At 31.5% G+C, this 21390-nt stretch overlaps 2 protein-coding genes and 1 long non-coding RNA gene across 3 annotated transcripts; 1 reads left to right on the forward strand and 2 right to left on the reverse strand.

The window, feature by feature from the left end:
- Positions 1–3401: 3401 nt before the first annotated feature.
- Positions 3402–5586, reverse strand: LOC125610135 (RING-H2 finger protein ATL75-like). Its single transcript, XM_048781979.1, has one exon. It carries the CDS (start codon positions 4196–4198, stop codon positions 3548–3550), a length of 651 nt encoding a protein of 216 aa, XP_048637936.1. The 5' UTR covers positions 4199–5586; the 3' UTR covers positions 3402–3547.
- Positions 5587–9633: 4047 nt separating this feature from the next.
- On the reverse strand, positions 9634–13181 carry LOC106351121 (RING-H2 finger protein ATL75). Its single transcript, XM_048781981.1, has one exon. It carries the CDS (start codon positions 10507–10509, stop codon positions 9832–9834), a length of 678 nt encoding a protein of 225 aa, XP_048637938.1. The 5' UTR covers positions 10510–13181; the 3' UTR covers positions 9634–9831.
- A 4346-nt stretch (positions 13182–17527) lies between these two features.
- LOC125610136 lies at positions 17528–18368 on the forward strand. Its single transcript, XR_007340151.1, has 2 exons — positions 17528–18196; positions 18328–18368. It is a non-coding gene; the product is annotated as an uncharacterized LOC125610136 (long non-coding RNA).
- Positions 18369–21390: the final 3022 nt, after the last annotated feature.

Genomic DNA, 21390 nt, shown 5'->3' on the forward strand with positions numbered 1-21390 from the left:
CATGTCCAGCTTTCTTCTTCCTTTGGAGATATGTGAGAACCTAGCAAGTGCCATTGCACAGTTCTGGTGGAGTTCGAATCCTCCGAAAAGAGGAATACATTGGGCAAAATGGGGGAAGATGTGTGCACCTAGAGAAGAGGGAGGAATTGGGTTCCGTATGATCCATGAATTTAATTTAGCTCTGCTAGCTAAACAGCTATGGCGCCTGGTTCAATTTCCGGATTCACTTGTAGCAAGAGTTTTACGGGGAAGATATTACCGTTTGAGTTCGCCGTTGCGAATGGGCGCAGTGGATAGCCCATCGTATGTTTGGACAAGTATAACTGCTGCGGGGAAGCTGTTACTTTTGGGCATCAGAAGCAAAGTGCATTCAGGGTACGAGGTTAATGTGTGGGAGGATCATTGGATTCCTTCGACGCCAGCTAGGCCGGCTCGGGCCCGGGCTCCAGTAGTAAACCCAAAGATGATCGTAAGTAGCCTTATCAATCCTGCTACAAAGGAATGGGATGTTCGATTACTGGAACAATATGTTGATGAAGAGGATATCCTGATGATCCTGAGTTTGGCCATAAGCCCTACTCATCGACGGGACACATTTTGCTGGAGTTACACGAAGAATGGACAATACACTGTTAAGTCGGGATATTGGGTTGCTACAAACTTGATGAGAGATGAGGAGGACTTAGAAATTCTACAACCCAGCATTACAAAACTTCAAGCCTTTGCTTGGAAGGTGAATGCGCCACAAAAGATATGCCATCTTATATGGCAATTAATATCTGGACAGGTGGCTGTAACAAGGAATCTGGTAAGACGTAATATGCGCTGCGACAATTACTGCCCAAGATGTGGAGCACCAGAAGAGACTGTTACTCATGCTATCTTCGAGTGCCCTCCGGCCTTACAAGCATGGGTGTTATCATCGACCCCGACGAGTGCTGAAATCTTTCCGATACCAAGTATTTATGCTAATATGGATTTTCTTTTTTGGAGAAAGAATAGTATTCTGGAGCCCGAGGATGATAGAGATCCTTATCCTTGGATAATTTGGTATATCTGGAAAGCTAGGAATGATAAACTGTTTCGAGGTATAGACAGAGATCCATTGGAGCTAGTTAGGTATGCAGAGGGAGAGTGTCAAGCGTGGTATAATGCAAGAGAAAATGTACCAAATCTGCCAAATGTACAGAATAATGAAGAAACACAAGTCTTAAGCTTGAGTAATATTTGTATGGTGGATGGTTCATGGACCTCCACAGCGCAGTTTAGTGGAATGGGATGGGTTTGGAAAGATACTTTGGGAAAGATACAGCTCATGGGGTCAAGGAATCTGCGGAGGCGGGAGACAGCACTACATTCGGAGCTGGAGGCGCTAAAGTGGGCCATGGAGAGTATGCTACAACACTCGACCTGTCAGAGGTTTGGGACGGACTGCAAGGACCTGATTGCAATGATAGAGCAGCCACAAGATTGGCCCAACTTCTCAACTGAGTTGGAAATCGTTCAAACTCTTCGGTTATGTTTTCCGGACTTCAAGATAAGCTACGTTCCAAGGACGCAGAATGAGATTGCGGATTCGTTAGCTAGGAATGCACGTTCTTTTCATAGATCCTTATGTTTTATTGGTTGTTCTATTCCGGTCTGGCTTCCCAGACCACCTCAAGTTTGAGTAATAGAATAGCCGTTTGCCGTTAAAAAAAAAAAAAAAAAACTTAAGTTATATATGACCAAAAAAACTTATGCGAAGTTATATATAGATGCTATGATTTGTTTATTTGGATTTATATATGTTGTTGCAGTTTTCACACACTCGAATATTACCGGATGTGATATGGTACCATCTGATATCTCTCAGATGCGTAACGGACATATGCTACCTATAAATCACAGTATTCAATGATTAACCAATAATCCTTATTTTATGTGCACAGCCTCAATTACTATTAAACTCCCACTTTTTAGTGAGTCTCTTGTTTTATTTATTGAACTTTTCAAAACTTTAGTTACAGCCAATCCAATCAGAAACGTCTAGGATCTTGAGCCTTATTTGAACCATCATTTGTTTACGATTTGGCTTTTATTTTGATAACATTATTTATGACCTGTTGGTACAGCTTGGTCTCTTTTAATCTGCAGGATCTCCAAATCTCGTACTTATATTATGTGGTCCTTAACTATATCAGTTATTAGTATTTTTGTTGACAATGGGTTGTGGCTTTCCAGCCTGTTTAGCTGGTTTTGAATCACTAAGTTATCAGGATGATGACTTTGATATCTGGAGAATCAATGTAAACGTCTTAGATAGCGTTGAGTTACAAAGTAGACCAAGTTATAACAGTATTTGTCATTGAGATAGAAACAAAATAGACCAAGTTTGTAGTGTGACTAGTGTCTTTTTTTTTTTTGTGAAACACACTTCATTGAATTAAAATTACGTGGAGGTCATAATTTCCTCACTTACACCCAGCACCTGTTTTGCTAATAAGTCTGTAGCAAAGTTTTCTTCCCTTGGTCATAAAGGTCATATTACGCTCCATGCTGCATCTGATCTAAGAACGATGTTTGCATCGTTGAGAGTTTGAGGTTTGCTAGCTATGTGCACCCTTATGGGTTTCACTTGCTCTTCTTGCCATTCTCTAGCCATCACGATGACTTTAGACAGGGACTCCTCTGCATCCAAAGTTATATTAGAGAAGACTAGCTTGTTCCTTGTTGCATAGATCCCACATGATCCAAGGCGCTAAATGATTTGATGTGATATTCCTGTAGGAGGTAAGCATGGTCAGTCATCACCTGATTCCACATCTCCCTCAAATCTATTATTCCTCTAAATTCAATTTCACCCATATAGCTTTTGCAAACTCACATTGAAAAAATAGATGAGTAATAGATTCGGGTTCTCCATATCGCTTACATCGGGAGTCTAGTTGGATATGTCGATCTTGAAGCCTTGTTCCCACTGGCAGAGCTCCCCTTAAAGCTTTTCAAATCAGCATCTTCACCTTAGGGGCAGTACGCAGGCTCCAAACCTCTTGATTCCAGTTCCCTTCTAACTCCAGGTTCTCAGCATCATTTGATTCCTTGAATGCAGAGTGGTATCCTGACTTAGTTGAGTAGTCTCCACTCCTAGTTCCCAACCAACACAATTTGTCTGGAGCCCCAGACTTACTTCCAACATATACCACAAACCGGGATATTACATTGCGATTATTAATGTTTATGAATAGGCAGACCAAAATAATACTAGCACAATGTTTACTCAAAAAAAAAAAGAAGAATACTTGCACAAAGAGAAGTTTGACGAACTCAGCAAGGTGCAACTGAAAAGTAATATGTTTATATTTCTTCTGTATACACTTTGTGTTACAGGCACACAAATAAAAAAGACATAAAAATTTGTTAGATTTGTTAAAATTTGAACTATTCTGTTTTTTTTCTTTCGGAACTCTTCTATGGCAATAGACATGAGCTGCGCTCAGATCTAAAAAAAAAAAATTCTATCTAACTTGAGCACAGAGATTCTGAACTTATGATGGTTTCTGAGCATTTAGATGTTTTCTCTTAAAGTGTTTAATCTTCCTTCAGGCTCTAGAGGAGCTATCCTGACAATTATGCTCTCTGATGGTGTTGCTGTCACTTGACTGGAGTCACCTAAGATCTTTTGGCATGTCTCAGCAAGACAGTGTCTGCAGCTTGGACAAGTCAAATGTTGTTGAAGCCACTTGTCAATGCAATGAACATGGAACCCGTGGTTGCACTTAGGGAGCAGCCTGAGCTTTTCACCAGAAACAAAATCCGACAAACAGATGACGCATTCTTCACCGACCCCTGGCAAGTTCATCTCAGTTGAGTAACTCACGACCGGGAACATATTAAGAGCTTTCGTCTTGATTCCTTTGTTTGATGACCCATGTGGTGTTGAAAGACTGGAGATAGGCTCAGAGATCATGAAACTTGAAGTACGTCTAAATGCGCAACGAATGATATAATGTAAACCGAGGCAGCAGATGATTCCACAGATGAGGACTGAGAGAAGCATCAAGACATTCCCACTGAGGTTGTTCTCATGTGTAATGAGGGGAGATGGTGCGACCATGAAGGTTTGTTGAGTGTTGTGGTCAAATGGGTTGTGCAGAAGCAGCTTTCTAGAGATAAAACCGCCATGGACTTGTTCTTGGAAGGCTTTAGTGGAAGACATTTTCTTAAGCTTTGAATCAAAGTATCTTCTCTCTCTTTTGTTTTGTTGTTGCTTCTTACTGTTTCTATGGAATTCAAAGTGGTCTTATATATAGCTTGAGGTACTGATTAAGTGAGTGGGGACTGATAATTATCTTGTTATATATAAAATTGGAGACTAAGATTTGTTTAAGAATTGGTATTATCTTCTTTTCAAATGAGACGAGAAGATTTGGGACCCATAAGAGATTATCCAATTTCAGGACTTGTTTGAGTGCTGATTGTGCCATGGGGCCATAGCTCCTCCAACCACATGATGCTTGTGTAGGGACAGGGACTATCACTTTTCCAACATTGTTTTCTGAAATCATTTCTTTTTGTCTCACTTTAATTAGAAAACTTTGTTTAGTAATGTTTGTCTTGTGTTGATTCTTGATAAGATCGATGTTATTTTATTTTCCATTATACTTTTTTTTTTGTCAGGAGGAAGATTTTGTTGTATCTTCACAACCTAAATGCTTTGCCCACAAGATGTAGTGTTGTAAAGCAGTCTTTGTGCTTTAGCAGCTATGTTTCCTTGTTCTTCCCATGTGTATGTGTTATGTTTCTTAGTAATTCACTTTTAAACAAAATCAGTAATACTGGTGGATGGTTCTTAGAATTCTACAACACAGTGTAGTCAATCTTGATGTGTTTGGATATACATGTCAGGAAAATTCAACAAATTGGAACAAAAAACCAAAAAACAAAAAAACAAGAGTCGTCTTTGCACTTGGAGCTCGAAGCACTTGCCCAGGAATTGGAAAGTGTTTCATCACTCAACTTGCCATAATTTTGGAATGGACTACAAGGATTTGATAGCTATGATTAGAGAATAAAGCGAGTCGCCAAATTTTTCAATGGAGCTGAAGGAGATAGAGGTCTTACGACATATATTTCACACATTTAAGATTTTATACATCCCTTGAGGACATGACCATATTGCTGATTTTTTAGTTACGACTGCTAGAGCTATCCATAGAGAAATGTTTTTCGTAGGTTGTTCTATTCAGGTATGACTTCCCAAACAACTTCATGTTTGAGCAATAGAATAAGCTTTTAATGACAAAATTTAAAAAAATGAAAATCACTAGCAATATTTTATTAAAATATTTCGTGAAAATCTATTTAAAAGTTTTAATTTTCATGTAAGTTACAAAAAGTCTCAACTCACAAACACGTCATTTTAATCACCAAATTTTCAGTCAATGACAAATGAATCTTATACTTTTGTTGATCAAGCCGTTCTAGACATGTTGAAAGTCAACTGTTAAGTTTGTTAATAAATATTTAATGGCTGGTTCTATTAGTCAACAAAAGTATGAAATTTTATTGGTTCCAGTTTAAAAGTTGAAGATTAAAAATATGTTCAAAAGGTTAAATAAATTAAATAGAAAGTTACAACTGATCAATCCAAAAAATATTTATATATATACGAACACACAATGGTATCAACAAATTTAATATAAATGAAAATAAGTTCATATCAAACCTAAAATAAGAAAGTATCAAACATAAATATAATACTCATAATTGTCTCAAACATGTAGTCATGATTGTGATTGTTTTAAGACAATTTATATATTTATGTAAATAATTTTAATACCAGTTTTTAAGTTAATTTATATATTTTCATATATTTGTACGTACTTTTAACTGTTTTATGGAGTTTTACGTAATTTAGATAATTTTGAATATGTTCAGATATTTATTGGTAGTATATATAGGATTTTTGGATGATTTCATTCCGATTCGAACTAAACCCTGAGAAAGAAATGATTCAGAAACTTTTTTTTAAAGGCAAAATACCAAAAATTTCTATGAACATATATTTTGGATTTAAATATCTATGAACACACCTTGAAAGACTCTCAAAAGGGATACATGTGGATATCATATCATGTGTAGCACTATTTTTTTCGAACAAGCTTTTGTCATGGAATCGTACCATTTCTAGCATAGGCCGCACAATACCGTCGAGTCTACAAGAATTAATATCAACATAAACCCTTAATAGTCTATTCATTAGCATTATTTCAGATATACAACTATCTAATGAATGTCTCTCAAATAGACACTTAGAGAGACTCATTATGTATGAGGTATGCAAGATTTTTTAGAACAACATGTACATAAGGCTACAACATATCTGCATAGTAGCATAAGGTTTGTATGCCAATAAAATTTACTAATATGCCATAATAATATTATCCAGGAGACAGTTCAAGATCGGTAAAGCTTACTTAGCAAAATTGGATGAAGACTAACCAAAACGAAAGCAGACAAATATTGGAGGTCCATCAAGAAATTGTTCCACGTAATTAGAGTAACCAGGTTACCATAATACTTAAGAAGTTATAGGAATACAAAACAATAAATACATGTCACTGCAAGAACATCAAAAATAGATGATATCCAGTACTACTATAAACAAATGAAAAAAAAATATTTTGCGGATTTAAGGAAGGGATGTAATTTTATTACTTCATCCGTTTCAGTTTAATTGTCGTTGTAGAGTAAAAATTTTGTTTCAAAATAAGTGTCGTTTTATAAGTTTAATGCAATATTTATTGACTTTATATTCTAATATATTTTTATATCAGTTGAAATGTGGTTAGCCGTATTGATAATGATGTTTTTATTTAGTAAATATATAGAATTAAATGTTTTATTAATCTCTGTGTATAAGTCTAAACGACAATTAAAATGAAACGGATGGAGTATGTCTTAATAATTGTGGAAAGTTAAAATAGAAAAAAAAATGATTTCAATTTTTTTAATAGCATAATTCAATTGTAACAATGCAAATTAAGTAAATAGCTGTAAAGTTCGGACGAACACTGTAATACACAACAACTCGACAAAGAAAACATAAAAACAAGTTCCAGTAGGCGAAACTATAAATTAAGCAAGAGAAGGGGATTTGCCAGGGTCGTTTACGACTTCCTTCTGAAAGTGGAGGTCGGAATTATGGGCTCTTCACTTTTAACCAAGATTTGTATTATGATTAACTACACGCAACTATGCACTTTTTCAGTCGAAAAAGGATTTTATAAACTTAATTATTATTGATTAAGAGGCTTGGAGATAGTGTTTATGAATTTTGTGGACAAGAATTATCCCACTAATAGATAACAAATGTGGTATCCTTCTTCTTTTTCACCCTCCTTTGCACTTTTTATTAGCACTTTCAATTATTTTAATTAGTGATAATGCATTAAAGCCATAAGCAACAATTAACTTGTAAATGATGCGCCGTGACAAGCTAAATCGGTGGACTTATTACCTCCGCGCGCAGTACTAGAGAATCGTTATAAAGGGGGTGTTAGTGGGGATGAGATTTATAATGAGTCTTAGAATTTCTAAGTCTAGTGTTATTGGTTTATGGATTCTCATATTCTCATTAAAATCTATTGTTATTGGTTTGATGATTCTATAACTCTATACAAAATCATTTGTTATTCAAAAAGTTTAGATTTTAATGATTTTACAAATCTATTAAAGTAATTGTTATTGGGAGTTGAATTCTTATCATTTTAACTCACAAATTAAGATTTTGAGAATACTACATGTTTACCTTGAATTCTTAGAATCATTACATTACTTTATTTTCATAGATTTTCACAATATACAAAATTCTCTACATCTCTTTCCAAATTTAACAAATCTCTCAACTTTTAAAATCAACAAACTCTATAGAAATCTAAGTCCCACTAACACCCCCAAAGATTTTGCATCACACATAACCACATGTTTTTTTTTAAACTACACTGACATAGTTACATACTTACATGTATTAAGAAACGATCAATTTGTTTAAATATATCCTCAAAAGAACAAGACCACGCACTTAGAATAATAATCGTTGGTGTCACAAAACTTGAACGTTTCGTTCTTCGGTTGTTCCATGTTTATTGAAAGAAGTTTCCTTATTTTTTGAACACCGAAATATTATATAAGAAAGCAACCCAAACCAACTAGTTGGCGGGAATCAAGTACAAAGAGAATTAAGATTATAGAAGTGCTCTCGTTGAGAGACGAACTCTCATTTTTTAATATGCTTCTAGTTACCATATAATTGTAAATGGCCAATGATATCACTCAAATTACTTTAATAAGTAACTTTTACTCTCTTAAATAAGAAAATTTAATTGTAATACTTAATTGTAATACTTAAACTTTTACTCTCTTAAATAAGAAAGTTTAATTTGAGAAAAAAAAAACAAGGACACACAATACTTAGTGGTCGAATGCATAAAAAACAAGGACACACAATATATCTAAAACAGTACTGATTAAATTAGGCAAATAGATTAAAAACAATAAATAAATGAAACCAGGGTGAACGAGCAATTGTTCAGTTGATTGAGGTTGTTAACAATTGAGAGAAATAGCTAGATTTACGGTTTCACCTAATCATGATTATAGTGATTTAAAATACTGAGGTTGAAATCCTAGAACTCGAAGTCTAATGCAAAAGGTATCCAGCTTCTGCTGTGAATCAATTCTATTGACTAAGTCCAATATCTCAGATGCCGCTTGTTGATACAGATCGAGCGTCGATCGATGCTATTGACTTAGCGTCGATCGATGCTATTGACTTAGCGTCGATCGATGCTATTGACTTAGCGTTGATCGATGCTACCTTAGGCAAGTGTTAACGAGTTAATAGATAGGTTCACTAGTTTTAATTAAATCACATGTTACTTATTTCTAACAATCCTATATCAAGAAAATCTATTCTGGTGCAGAATCTACCATCAGAATTGTCCACAATCCTAGGGTTTAGTTAACTACTTTAGAACACAAGCATTACAAGCAATTCTTTTAAAGATGTCTATCCCCTTAGCAATTATATAGTTTTGGCTAATCTTTCATAACCCTAATTGAACCCTAAATCTAACATGTGAATTACTCAGACATAACAAAGCATAACATAACAAATATCTCAATAAACTGCATAAATGGAATAAGATAATAATATCTTTACATTTTTACCCAATAAAAAAATTAATTGACTTGAGTACTATCAAAAACCTGCAACAACTATGAGACTTGGAATCTTATATGTAGTTGATAGTTGACTATTATAGCTTAGAGATCGGGGAGTTACAGTTAGAACTTAGAATCAAGAGCTGGCAAATGGTAGAGGTTGTTGTTTCCTTTACTGTGCAGCAGCTAAGGTAGTTGCTTATGGAAGAACGGTTGTTCTTGTTTGGTATATGCTTAATAATTTCCGGGGCACATAATGTTATTAAGTCAAGACCATTTATGACACATAAAAATGTATGACGAAAACTTATCAGTCTTATAGAGGATTCTTATTGTTTTATGGATAAGCATTAATAATTATCATTTCACCGCGAAAACATACGTTCACAAAGAGAAGTTTGATGATCTCAGTGAGATACTACTGAAAGTGATAAATATAAATATATTCTCGCTGTATACACTTTGTGTTACAGGCAAAATAAAGAAAGACAAAAAAATTGAACTATCCTGTTTTTTCTTTTTTTTGGAACTCTTCTATGGCTATAGACATGATTTTGCTCAGATTTACAAACTTCTATCTAACTTGAGTATATATTCTGAACTTGAGCATAGATTTTTGACCATTTAGCTGCTTTCTCTTAAAGTGTTTACTCTTCCTTCAGGTTGTAGAGGAGCTATCCTGACAATTGTGCTCTCTGTATGTGCTGCTATCACTTGATCAGCTTGACTGAAGTCACCTAAGATCTTTTGGCATGTCTCAACAAGACAGTGTCTGCAGTTTGGACAAGTCAAATGTTGTTGAAGCCACTTGTCAATGCAACGAACATGGAATCCGTGGTTGCACTTAGGTAGCAGCCTGAGCTTCTCACCGGAAACAAAATCTGACAAACAGATGACGCATTCTTCACCGATCCCCGGCAGGTTCATCCCAGGTGAGTAACTCACGACCGGGAACATCTTAAGAGCTTTCTTCTTGATTCCTTTGTTTGGTGACCCATGTCGTGTTGAAAGACTGGAGATAGGCTCAGAGATCATGAAACTTGAAGTACCTCTGAATGCGCAACGAATGATGTAATGTAAACCAAGGCAGCAGATGATTCCACAGATAAGGACTGAGAGAAGCATCAAGATATTCCCGTTGAGGTTGTTCTCATGTGTGATTAGGGGAGATGGTGCGACCACGAAGGCTTGTTGTGTGTTGTGGTCAAATGGGTTGTGCAGAAGCAGCTTTCTAGAGACAAAACCGCCACTGACTTGTTCTTGGAAGGCTTGAGCTGAAGAAGATAATTCATTTGACGACATGTTCTTACACTCCTAAAAAAGTTTTGAATCAAAGTCTTGTCTCTTTGTTTTGTTTGGTTTTTGCTTCTTACTGTTTCTGGAGAATTCAAAGTGGTCTTATAAATAGCTTGAGATGATTACTGATTTGAGTGAGTGGGGAGTAAGATTTGTTTAAGAAAGTGGCATTATCTTCTTTTTTTCAAGTGAGATTTGAGAGGATTTGGACTGTTTGAGTGCTGATTTTACTCTTGGGCCATAGCTCCTCCAACCACAAGATGCTTGTGTAGGGACTATCACTTTTCCAACGTTGAATTCTGAAATCATTTCATTTGGTCTCACTTTAATTAGAATACTTTGTTTTTGTTCTGTTGGCCTTGTGTTGATTCTTGATAAGCTGGATTTATTTTATTTTCCACTATACTTTTTTATCAGGAGGGGGAGGATTTTGTTGTATCTTCTTCACAATTTTAATGCTTTGCCTATAATATGTAGTGTTGTAAAGCAGTCTTTTTTGCTTTAGCAGTTATGTTTCTTTGTTCTTTCCATGTGTATGTGTTGTGTTGCTTAATAATCCACTTTACTAACTAATATTTTTTCTATTGAGATATTTAAGTGGAAATCGATAAAACTCCCGGTACTTTTTATAAAAAATTATAATCCTTCGATTATTTGATTTATTTATACTTAAAGAAATAGATTTGAATTTGTTATTTTTTATTTCTTGAATATTGTGCTTTTAAAATTCTTTTTTTTCCTGGACTAATATCTTAATGGAGTTCTTTACATCGGATTGTCTCTAATTTCATTGAGATATAGGAAATAGGTAAATATTGATTTTTACTAAAACTGGTGTTTCGTATGTTTTAGTTCAGAATCAGTCATATTCTTAAACAGCTAAATGTCTGCATATAAATGGTTCTGTTTTTTATTTGTTTTCTTTCTCTTTCGTTTTTTTCTGAAACACACTTTTTTAAACACATTTTTTGAAACACTTTTTTCGCTTAACTGCAAAGTTCTATGGTATGATCGCATATAAATGGTTTTGTTTGTTTGTTTATTTGTTTTCTTTCTCCTTTTTTACTTCTCAAATGATATATTGGATATGGGGAGATATCAGATCACAAGACCTTTTTAGATTTTTCAATGTAAACTATTTCCTCTTTCTACGGTACTAAATTGCAAAATGTGTTTTGATATTCCTAAGCATCTAAGTGTCTGCATATAAATGGTTCTGTTGTTTGATTATGTACTTCTTTTTCTTGGTCGGCGTTTGTTTATATGATTACCTTACGAAAAGAGATCGAACGTTATTCATTTGGATTTGAATTTTGTCGCTTTCTTCTCCTGAATTTCCCCAACCTCAGTACCAAGTTCCCATGTGTCTTAACTTTTAATATGTTTTATTTATTTATTTCATGATCGCTTTATTTAATATGGCTTTTTGTGACATCTTATGATTTATAATTTATTTAATCAAATTCAGAGCTCTTTTTATGTTCTTTTAAAAAAATCGTCGTATTAATTTTTTTTTGTTTCTAACTTATAACAACAGATGAAATTGTGGTTACAAAATAGATAAAATTAAAAAAAAATAGAAAAAAATAGACTGAAATTAACCACAACCCAATCCAAACTAGAAATATCTGAACCAAGTAAAAAACCAGAAAAGGAAAAAAAAAGAACACTAAAAATACTTGCCGAAACTAGTCAAAAACCGCTACATTAACTAAAATAGTCACCGCCGAAACCACCAGAAGGCGTCAAGTCAAAACAAAGAAACAACTACCACCTAGGAGGTACACTGAGCTTGACTGAATTGAAAGAACCATCAGATGCTATAGACGACAACCAAAAATGAAACCGAGAGATACAATTTAGAAACTTGAAAAGAGAATAGAGTGAAAAAGGCACGTAGAGAAGACTACCAGATTTGACTGGCTTCACAAGTTAGAAGCCAGTAAGTGGATAAGCCGAAACCTCACCCAACAGCCGACTCGCCTTCGCTGTCACCAGAGAACCCTAATTTTATCTCCATCCATTCCATCCTAAAGCAGACATCAAAGAGAGGTGAGAGTCTCCGTGATTCAGATGTAGAGGTAAAACACATTGCAACGTCAAACTTTCCCCTCAGAGATCGGGATTCACCTCACCGGAAGATCGAAAGAACCCAACATCGATGCAAATCTAGGAGAATAAAACATATAAAGCTTAAGGAATCATGACTCAAATCTGTCCTCATAGAGCTAAAACACGAAGCCTTAAACTATGAAAGTTACAGAAGACTACTGTGCACCCTCCATCACCAGAAATCTGAACACTAAGACAGAAAACACCCGAATCGAATCTAGAAATACAGTACATGGTCAGAACAAAAAGAAAAAAAAAATAGAAAAAAAAACTCTCTTGCAGCAACTGGTGAAAAAACCGATGCTAGAGAAAAAAAAAAGCAAAAATTGGTGGATAGTATCTGCAAGAAGAGAGAAAGAGAGAGACAAAATAAAAATTTTTACATATTCCAAAAAAAAAATTAATCCTTGAGCTAAATTTTGCCAAGTGCATCTCTATTTTCATGAATATACAGAATCTTTGACTAAATTTCATTAGAATCATCAAATAATAGTTAATAAATCTTTAATTTCTTTAAAATTAAATGACATTATAGGATAACAATTGTTTCAGACGACTTATTTTAGTTTTTTCATAAAATTTAATTATTTTAATTGTTTCAACCATTTTGATTTTGAATTTTTATTAGTTAAATTACATTTTATGATGATTGTGTTGTTTTAAAAATAAATTATCACTTTATAAATTAATAATTATATAACTGTACTATTATTAATTTATAGAGTTCATACTATTTTTATTCATTTAGAGTTGTTACTATTATAAATTATACTGAATAAATTTTATTTTGTAACACACCACATTTTGATTACTATATGAAACTATGCATACTTTTTCAGTTGTAAAAAATTATATATCATGATCTGGGCAATAGCGCATATTTTATTTTAAACTGATTAAACACACTTTGTACATTAATTTAATATTTCTTAACTAATTGAATGTTGTTTAGTGTTAAAAGAGATTTTAGTTGCATAATATTTATTTCATGTAGCTTAATTAACATTATTATAATTGTTTTGTATAGTTTGTCTTGCTAATAATTTAGTTCATATTATAATAAGTTTAAATTTGTTGTTTATTAATAGTGTTAAGCATTTATCTTCAGATAATATATACTCTGAACATTTTCATTACTATTTTTTTTATTATATTTATTGTATAATTTAGTTATTTTCAATGTATCTTCAGATAATAATATATGTATAAGATATTAGTTAATTTATTTTTAGTTATTTCAACTTTTTTAATGAATTTTTAATAAAATATCTGTAATTTATTTGATTAATTGTATGATATATTTTGAAAAAGATAATTATAAAATGTACTTGATGTAAACTTACTAATTTTTATTTATATACAATATTTAATTTAATACGTAAGTTTATTTAAATGAATGTATTATTTTGTTTATGAAAATATAAATAAAATAGTCCATAAGTTTAATTGATTTAATAGTTATTGAAACTTTTTTGAAGTATCTAAGCCTGCAAAAATAAGTTATACTTATTTTTTTCATAAATGTTTTGAATATTTTAGTCAGTTATTTGATTTATCAAATAATTTGAAAGAAAATTGATAAAAAGTTATTAAAAAGATGAGACATAATGTTTTATACTGTTTAAAGACAAGATTAATTATTTTCTTGTTTGGAAACATAGATAATAGTATAGTATAGTTTTCATAATTACTTTATAATATAAGGGTCTAAATAATTTAAAATCCTAGAAAAGGTTGGGTCCTAGCTAGAGAATGTTTATGTATCAATAAGAGAGATGTAACTTTTTATTTATGAAAATATAAATAATATAATCCATTAGTTTAATTGATTTGATATTGATTGAAATTATCTTGTATTATCTAAACCTTCAACAATAAGTTATACTATTTTTTATTTTTTTTCATAGATTATTTGAATATTTTAGTTAAATTTTGAGGTTTTTTACTCAAGAAGCCCTCAAAATCTTAAAACACTATTTACTTTTCAGTTTAGTCCTTATAATTTTGTAACTTAAATATAATTTAATTTTTAATTATCTCAACTCTTTTTATGAATTTTTAATAATATTAATATAATTTATTTGATTAACTGTATGATATATTTTGATGAATTTTTAATTATAAAATATATTTGAAGTCAATTTATTGCATTTTATTTATATAATATTTACTTTAATATGAAAGTTATTTAAATTTAAATAAATGTATTTTTATTTATAAAAATACAAATAAAATAATACATTAATTTAATTGGTTTGATATTGATTAAAATTATTTTGTAGTATCTAAACCTGCAAAAATAAATTTCCAATTTTTCATAAATGTTTTGAACATTTTAGTCAATTATTTGATTTATTAGATAATTTGAAAGAAAACTGATAACAAGTTATTAAAAAGATAAGACATAATTTTTTTATAGTATTTGGACACATGATTATATATTGTGTTGTTTGGAAATACAGATAATATTATAATATAGTTTCTTTAATTAATTTATAATAATAAGATCTATTTAGTTTAAAATTTTATATAAAAAATGTTGGATCCAAGGGAATGTTATGTTTTAACTTTTAATACAGAGATTTCATACTGATTGAGATTTAAGAGGTTTGGAGGTAATGTTTATGTATTGAGATTTTGTGGACAAGAAATAGCCCACCAAAAGAGAATAAATGCGGGGTCCTTCCTTTTCATCTTCCTCACTTTTTTATTTGCACTTTGAATTATTTTAATTAGTGATAATGTATTAGTCATAAGAAATATTTAACTTCTAAAATGTTGCGCCATGACAAGAAATATTACCTCCGTAGTAGTAGAGAATCGTCATACAGATTTTTGCATCTCACATAACCACATGTTTGTTAAGAACTATATTTGACACACTTACATGTTATTAAGTAAGGATCAAGTTGTTGAAATATATTCTCAAAAGAACATCACCACACACTTATAATAATCGGCGGTCTGGTTTTTTTTTTCCCACAAAGTTGAAATTTCCCTTCTTCCGTATCTTGAAGATGGGTTATGTACTTGGTTTGGCTCAAGAATATAGATATGAAGGGTTGTAGATTTTTATTTTGAGTATCTCTATTTGATTTCATTATCAAAAACAGTTGCACTAGATATAATAGCAGTTTTGATTGAATAAATTTTACATTAAAAAAAAAAAATTTCCTTTCTTCGGATTTTTCCATTTTTATTAAAACAATTTAGATGAGCAACAGCATAATTCTTTCCACAGGGCTTTCTTATGTCACGAAACGTTTATAGATCAATCAGTATATATAGTAAGACATCTTGATGACTCTTCTTTTTCATTTATTCACGACCTTACAATTTGTAGGGTTTATCTCTATGACTTTATACAAACTAAAAATAAACAAATATTTATAGGAAATAATCAAACTCCATATACAAAGGTGAGAATACAAACACTCATGACATTCCATGAATCAATGTATTTTGTGTTAATGGGATTTCAAATTTTGATGATAACTTAGGGGGAGGCCTTGGTTCAAACACAGTCACACAATTTTAAAGAACTTTATGATATAATCTTATCGGGATTAGATCCAAGGATTCCATCATTCCATTAGGCTTTCTTGAGCTTTTACAGGAGATCGGGCATGTAATCTGTCGTATATATAAATTAATCTACACTTTTGTCAAAAAGACACAATAATGGTATGATATATCAGAGATGTGGTGAGAAAGCTTTCAGGAAAATAACATAATAAACATTGTATATTTGTTAGAAATACGTGTTCTTATCTTTAGCTAGCTTTTTGTTCTTTTTCTACACTTACGATATAATTTCATCCCTTATATATTAAAAAGAAAACATTTTTAGAGAATAACTTTAAATTTGTGTATTATTTACAATTATACCATTATGATAATGTGTTAACACCATAATCCTACTCAGCCAAAATAATAAATTCACCTTTACTTATTAGAATAATTACAGAAATTGCCATTGGTAATTCTATGACACATTACATCAATATTAATATCTCCGTATAATTTAACTTTTCTATACATTACCATTACATTCAATGCATATTTAATTGACATGTAAAAGTCTCCACCAAAGATTATGCACACATCTGTTGATTTCTTTTTTTTTGTAACTTCAAATCTGTTGATCTTTACTAATCTTTTTATTAACATCTTTTTTTATTATTTGAGAAGTATTTTTATTAAGTTTACTATCATGTGTGATTAACAAAAATGTCATTATTTAGATGTCATTATGAAAGCTTTTTTCACATATTTTTTAAAAAAAACTCTCTATTGCCTAGAAATAATTACATGTAATACCATTGTTCATTAAAACTATATATGCGTATATGAATATACAAACACGATGATATGTGCATAAATATAATAGAAGTGTGGTTTATAACTTTATATATGAATAACTGTAGAATACATATTATATATGTATATTCTGCGTATTATAATAAAAGATCTGATATGTTTTTATAATAGAATATTCTACGTATTATATATGTATATCATTAAGTCATATATGACTTTTATCTTGGTAGTTAACTTCTAATATATGTTTCGTTAATTACCAACATAATATATGCGTCTGCTATATATATCAACGTAATATTTGTTCTTTCCACATTGTATGACTATATTATCTAAAATAATCTCGTTGCATACATAATCATTACTCTAACCACGTTTAAAATAAGCGTAAACCTTCATTTGTTTTCCAAAGTTGAAACCAGGTACCAGATATTGCAGTAGTGTACCTAATACTTATGATCTATAATCTTAATTAACTACTAAACCAGATATTGCAATAAAACATTTCCTAAATTGACTTCACAACAAATTCAGTATAAATCTTTAACTTACCTATTGCATATCAATACTATAAACATTAATGCACATCCCCTATATATTAATTGAGGATCATTTAAAAAGATGTAACCTTAATTTTGTACTAATTACATTTTAGACTTGCTGAGGTGGCGTTTAAGTAGAACCTAATTTTGCTGATGTGTCATGATTAGAATCGATTGAAAAATTAGTTAGTCCAATTTCAATTTGCTAGGGAACGTCATATTAACTAGGAAGACTTTGTTATACGATTAACACCTTATAAACGAAGTTTTAAAAGAATATTAACAAAGAGACGCATTAGGTTTCTAAGAGGGAGTTGCGGCGGCAAAGAATGAGTGGAGTGAATTAAGGAGGCGATGTGGTCAGCAGAGAGAAAGACAGTTGAGGAAAGAGAGGGAGACGAGAGATGTGGAGAGAGTTCTGAATGTTGTGAAGGAGATGGAGGTTACGAGGCGGAACTGGGAGCTGGCATCACAGGTTATGACGGTGGTAGGGGTTTGGAGGAGGGACGGTGGTCGCAGGGGACGGTGGGGATGTTGAGAGATTCGAGGGCTTTGACATGTTGTGGCCTGTGGGTCTAATGGAGGTGCGAGGAGTGGGAGAGGTGCGTGTAAAGGGAGAGATGGTTGGAGAAGGAGTTGGGGACAGGGAAGGAGCGTTTATATAATTGATGCTCGACGTTGCAAGTTTGATCTTTGTTTGTGGGATTGCTAATTACTTGGTAAATATATTTTTTTCGAGCTAAGAATCAAGATCTTCCATGTTTTTCGATATATGTTCAAACTGTTGAAACGATTTGGGAAAAGTATTAACTTGCTTATAAATATTTATCTGTATTTTGATTGTTTGTAGAATGCACCATATTTGTGTAAAAAAGACGGGATTGTGCTGAACTGTCCTCATCTATGTGTATGAACGTTGGTATGTGTTTTTTCAAAGGCATAAGCTTTGAATCCATTAGACACAGATGCATTTTTTTGTGTTTGTAGGTAAAAGAGTCACATTCTCTATAAAAAAATATGGACTTGGTAGCAGCAGTAACTATGAACTTTGAAAACTAATTCTATCAAGCTCATAATACTTCAGCACTTAGAAGCAGCAGTAACTCAGGAGGTGTATCTTTGTCTTGTGACTACACTCATCAGCGATGTTTTGGATCTATTGCTTTTGGAAAAATGAACCATTCAGTCTCCAAGATATTTTTGAAGAGGCAACTAATTATGTCCTCAGATTAACCAGTGAAGTCCATTACTTACACAGAATAACTAGGTGAGCTTTGAATATGATCACATCGGTGAAGAAACTATCGATGAATCTGATCCTATCTGCACCGGTTAATGGACATAATTAAAATATCTGCACCGGTTAGTGGACATAATTAAAATTTTAAATCTAAAAGTGTGTGATGTTAAAAAGGATCTAAAATATGTGATTTTTCATATAAAGTTACAACATTTAATGTTAATTCTTGCTATGTGGGAGTTTCTAAACGTGAGAAAGTAAATTTATATAATGGAACTTTTTTAAAAAAAATTCAGAATGCACATTTATCCCACGTAGTGTTGACATAAATGTAATTTTGTCTTGGTCGTATATCTTATTCACTAAATATTGCATATGTGCATGTTCTACGGTAAATATACTTTCTTTAATAAATAGTTGAATCTTAAGAAAAAAAATGACATTACATACTGTCTGAATCCTATATAAAAAGGGTGTGTGAGAAAGCCATCTCTCCTTAACATTTATACCAAAAAAAAAAAAAAAAAAGCCATCTCTCTCTCTCATACTGCATTAATTTGTATTCTAACTAATGGAAACTAACCAACGACAGCGTACATGGCTCCCTATGTACAAGTTCATCTGTCTATATAAATACCTAACGTGATTAGCATTCTTAAGCATGAGCACATTTATCTAGAACCAAAAATTGAATAAGAAAACGAGGTTTGGTTTGCGTTGGATCCTATCAATTATAAAAAGAGTGATTATATATCTTTAGAAACGAAAAATCGAATCGAAACCGAACCAAAAAAATGGGTATCCGAATTTCTATAATATAGTTTATATTTTTATAAATATTAACTCTATGTAGTTTTAAGATAATCAAATAATTTTAAAATGTTATTTATAAGTCGAAATCCCTAAAAAATAAATTACTAGAGTACTTTTTATCTAAAATATTTAAATTATCTAAATTAATTTGAAAACAAAAAAAAAATCCCAACTTTGTTACTCGGACCGAACCGAAAAGGATTCCAAAATTACTTCAAATATAAGCTGGTCTCAAATTTGTTACTCAAACCGAACCAAAACACCAAATAACCAAACCAAATTTTCTAAATGCCTGAACGGATACTAAACTAAACCAAAAACCCAAATAACTAAAATGAAACTGAACCAAAATTTCATCAAAGATCCAAAACGCTTTACAAAAATGAGGTAGTCCATTAGAAAACAAATTATATAATCAACAAAAAGGTAAAAAAATATTGTATATGGTCAAAAATATTATTTCGATTAAATATATAAATTTTATATAAACTCATCCTGCGCAAGGCGCAGGTCTTATCCTAGTTAATAGTATACACAAAATATTTATGTAACAACATAAGTTATATTTGTCTCACCACGTTAATCTTCATTTCCATTTTTTTTTGTTTAAAGGCTTGATTTTGAAATGTAAATTTCACAAACTATATTAAATTCAAGTTCACACTAGAATTTTTTCTCCACTGCATATTCCAAAAAAGTAATGATTATGGTTTGAAATCTTCTTTCTTTTTTTTATGCACACAAACGTTCTTTTAAACAAACTTTTCTTCCTCACCAATATATATATATTACATGCACCACTATATGTTTATCAAATTTAATGCAAAGAATCCGTTTATGTGTTTTATTTGTATTTTATTTGGAGTTATTGTTAAATGTTTGCATACTTTCCATAAACATTTTCTATTCTTAACAAACTATTGATTTTTGAACACACACAATCTTTAAAAATATTCTCTATTATTAAACATGTACAATATTTGTCTTTATAATCTTGCATTTTTACGTTTCTACTTAACCATAAATAAAACATCCGGCTCAAAACCATGATCAAAATATATGGGTAAAAAGCCATGATCTTTTGTTTTTTTGACAACGGACAGAAAACCATGATCAAAATATAAATATGAATTTATATACGTCTAAACTATAAAATATAGATATTCAATTTATATAATATATAAATAAAATATAAATTAATATGTCAAGATATTATTTTGCGCATATTTCATATAAATAATAAACTCAATACAGTAAATATATGATAAGAAATGTGAGTAATACAGTTGACAGTATGAAAAAGAAAATAAAATTACTCAATATAAAAAAAGATCACTATTTTGTTTCCATATGTTTAATTTAAAATAAAATAAAAACATGTGTTCAATTTAAATTTTGTATAATAACTCCAACCTATTATCGCTTTAGTTTAATATCACGAGTTGTATTATAACTATCATAAGAACTTCAAAAATAGTGTCTCTATCGTTAACGAAAATCTTTCATGAAATTGGAGGTAATGTATATTCTCTCAATAGCCCCTTCATATATTTGACCACCTATAAATATAAAATCATTGACTGAAAATTTGACTGTCACTTACCCTATTTTGAGCCATGTCTTTCAATAAAAGTGTTAGATTGCTTCAATAAAAGTGGATGTCGTGTTCAGGTTATGTTGCTTCATTCGTGGAGGCAACATACCAGTTACAGAAAAAATACTTTAAAATTTATCTTGACTAAAAAAACTGTAAATAAATTAACGATTTCTATTTTCATCACCAAAATTTACATTTATTAATCCAATTGTTCTAAATTTGTTTGTGGGATGCAAAAATACCACTAATAATATAAAAACAAA

This window comes from Brassica napus, chromosome A6 (genome assembly GCF_020379485.1).
Source record: "Brassica napus cultivar Da-Ae chromosome A6, Da-Ae, whole genome shotgun sequence".
In the NCBI taxonomy this organism is placed as follows: Eukaryota; Viridiplantae; Streptophyta; class Magnoliopsida; order Brassicales; family Brassicaceae; genus Brassica; species Brassica napus.